Below are 3,510 nucleotides of genomic sequence, written 5' to 3' on the forward strand. Positions count from 1 at the left end.
TAGCACACTGAACCAGCTTGGCAGTCATGTCTTCACCCTCTTCAACTGTGGCATAATCACTTCACTCAACCTCCTTGTCAAAGAGTCCTGAGCTAAAGCCTCATTCTTCAATCCACAGGAACTTCCTTGGACCCTCTTTTTGGGGCAAGTCTGTGGACTTTTAATTTAGGTTAGAGGAGGAGGGAGGGAGGGAGGCCCTACTTTGTAGGACCTGGGGTCTAGAACGCACCCACACAAATAACAATCACTTACCTTCCCGACCGGCTTTGCGCTCTGCCTTCACTTCCGTCCAGCTCCCGCCGCTCTCTGATCCCCACAACTTCAGCCGCAGATGCCTAATAGCCAAATGACGTGATGTGGACATGCCACAACCCAACACATTAACCGCTCCACCTTATATATAAAAAACTTGGAACTGACGGCTAGATATCTCTGACCACCAGGATTCATGACAGCCCATAAACCAAAAGCCACACTCAGACAACAGCTCACCACAACAAAAGACCCTATACCCATCATGTGCAAGATAAACGTAATTTAGAAGATCCATGCAAAGACTGCTTGAAACAATAGATAAGGACAAACGGGCAGACAACTAGCAATCTGTGTCCACAAACACCAATTAGCCACTAATTGCCATGACCAGCTGTCCCTAGTAGCCACTCTCAGAGATGACAAGGACTACAAATTTGACGAGGACAACACAACGATCATAGGACAAGCTAAACACAGGACAACCAGAGAATGTCAAGAGGCATGGCACTCAACCACAGAATCCATCACATGGACCTCGACCCAATATGATAGCCACTACAACGAACAACCGGAACCAGCAGGAATGGAACCAAATAAATTCCAGACGCGACAGCACCGCAACACTTCACAGGATGCTCCAAAGCACTGAAGATATCACCGAGACGGGATGAAATGTCTGCAAGTCATCTTCCCGGCTTGGCAAATATACCCACAACCACAGCATATAGATAGGGTGGGGTTAAAAAGGCGTTTAGCATGCTTGTCTTCAATGCTTAGTCCTTTGAGTATAGGAGTTGGGAAGACATGTTGATGTTGTACAGGACATTGGTGAGGCCTCTTAAGTACTCTGTCCAGTTCTGGTCACCCACTTATGGGAAGTATATTATTAAGCTGGAGCGGGCTCAGAAGAGATTTACCAGAATGTTGCCACATATGGAAGGTTTGAGTTGTAAAGGCTGGACAGACTGGGAGTTTTTTCACTGGAGCATTGGAGAGTGAGAGATGACCTTATAGAAGTTTATAAAATCATGAGGCGGGTAGAGAATAGGGTAAATGGTAGTTATCTTTTCCCACTGACGGGGCATTTCAAGACTAGGGGGAAGCATTTTTAAGGTTGGGGGGGAGGAATTTGAAAAGAGACATGAAAGATAAATCTTTTACACAGGGTGGTTCGCATGAACTTCCTGAGGAAATGGTGGATGTGGGCACAAATACAACATTTAAACACATGTATAGGAAATGTTTGGAAAGATATGGCCAAGAGCAGGCAGGTGGGGCTAGTTTAGTTTAGAATTCTGCTCAGCATGAGTTGGTGGACTGAAGGGTTGGTTTCTATGCTGTATGACTCTGTGATTCTATAAGTCAGTAAAGCATGACTGAGAGAAGAGAAATGGATGTGTGCAACACCTCAATTTCAAAGGTGAGGTAGGTGAAATCCGATCAATTACCTCTTTGTATTATCATTATAATATATAATTCTACTGATATGGTCATCTTTGAATAGTTTTCTCTGCAGACAGACATGACGAGAAGACAGTTGGAATATGAAGCACGGCAAATTCGATCTGCCATGGAAGAACAACTGGGAACCTGCCAGGATATGGAGAAGCGAGCTCAGGTAGTATCAAAGCAATTTCAGAGTCTATTGTTGTGTCTTCATATGGAATAACTTAAATGTGCAATGACTTGAGAAAATAATAGTGCTGGAAAATAACAGATTTGAACTTTGCACTAAAGGGATTGAACAGAATAGTTCATTTATTTATAACATTTAGCCACTGGAATATAATTTTAAATAAAATCTCAAGATAAATTATCAACCTATTGGAAAGAAAAGGGAGTTGGTATTGTTGCTTAAAGTTCAAAATGTTTATTGGTAAAATGGTCATAGATTTTAAACTTTGTTGAGAGGAATAAAGTGGCAGTTCTATAAACATGGTAAAGTTTGTTTTTTTCCTATTAGGAATAAAATATGCAAAACAGAAATATTGTAGTCATGCAGTTTTAACTGGCTAGGCAAAGATTATTTTTCTAACTTTAGTTCATCCTGATGCAGATGAGAGTAGTCCGAATTCAGCAAATAGAGAAGGATATGCTTCGTTTGCGACAGCACTTGCAGTCCCAAACAACAGAAACTGAGGTCAGTATGTCTTTTTTATAATTTATTAAGCATTGAAATTATAAATTTATTCTGATTTGAAGGTTCACTTCAAACGTCAAACTTGGAGAAAGTCAGTTTTCCTTCTATGAATGATTATGTCAGAACTGCGTATAGTTATTTGTTGGTTGGGGAATCAGTATGAAACTACAAGGCTTTAGGATCACTACATTTTTGAAACTTCTTTTTGTTTCAAAATGTCTACTTAATATACCAATTGCATTTTTTAATGTAGCTAACATGTTTGAAGGAAATTTATTTCTATTTCAAAGAACTAAACAGTTTTCTAACCCTGTGTTTACACTGAATCTGCATCATCTTGAGTTTAACTTGTAGTATTTATTCAAAAGTTTAACAAATACATTTTAGTTTACAGATCTTATTTTTTTAAATGCTAATGAGTTAAGTGTTGTGATTGTTTACCATATCTCCAAAACAAAGTTTACTGTGTTGGAATACTGTCTGACTCCGTCATCAAGTTAATTAGAACTGGAAACCTAACTATAATGGTGGAACGAGGAGCCAGGCTTGCAAAGGGTTGATTTCGCACTGATGTTGGGAGCTGTTTCACAGAGTAATTTGAGGAGACAAAAAGCTGATTCGTTGGGTTGATCAAAAAATAAGAGGGCTTCAGTATCATTTCAGGTGACCTGTCCTTCTGGAAAGTGCACATTTACTAGACTTGGGTGAAGACAGGTTTGGATTTACTTTATAATTCCCACTATTGAACAGTCTGCCAAAATTCACAATCTGAAGTTACACATGAACCATGCCCACTTCTTGAAATACAACCTACAGAAGAAGAGTTGAGAGAAGATTGGAACTGTGTCGAGTTCCGCTAAGCTGAGAAATGTGTTGCTGGAAAAGCGCAGCAGGTCAGGCAGCATCCAAGGAGCAGGAGAATCGACGTTTTGGGCCTAAGCCCTTCAGGAATCAGGAGGGTGTGCCAAGCAGGCTAAGATAAAAGGTAGGGAGGAGGGACTTGGGGGAGGGGTGTTAGGAATGCGATAGGTGTAAGGAGGTTAAGGTGAGGGTGATAGGCCGGAGAGGGGGTGGGGGCAGAGAGGTCAGGAAGAAGATTGCAGGTCAAGGAGGCG

The 3,510-nt window shown here is 41.1% G+C and overlaps 1 protein-coding gene across 6 annotated transcripts in view; it reads left to right on the forward strand.

Annotated features, from left to right (window-relative positions):
* The window catches only part of apc (APC regulator of WNT signaling pathway), a 196,909-nt gene that overhangs the window by 154,879 nt on the left and 38,520 nt on the right, over positions 1 to 3,510 (forward strand). For all 6 annotated transcript variants that reach the window (XM_043710626.1, XM_043710645.1, XM_043710664.1 and 3 more), the window contains 2 exons: positions 1,760 to 1,873; positions 2,312 to 2,395. In XM_043710626.1, coding sequence (XP_043566561.1) covers positions 1,760 to 1,873; positions 2,312 to 2,395 — 198 coding nt within the window. The remainder of the gene's footprint in view (positions 1 to 1,759; positions 1,874 to 2,311; positions 2,396 to 3,510) is intronic.

This window comes from Chiloscyllium plagiosum, chromosome 2 (genome assembly GCF_004010195.1).
Source record: "Chiloscyllium plagiosum isolate BGI_BamShark_2017 chromosome 2, ASM401019v2, whole genome shotgun sequence".
Lineage (NCBI taxonomy): Eukaryota > Metazoa > Chordata > Chondrichthyes > Orectolobiformes > Hemiscylliidae > Chiloscyllium > Chiloscyllium plagiosum.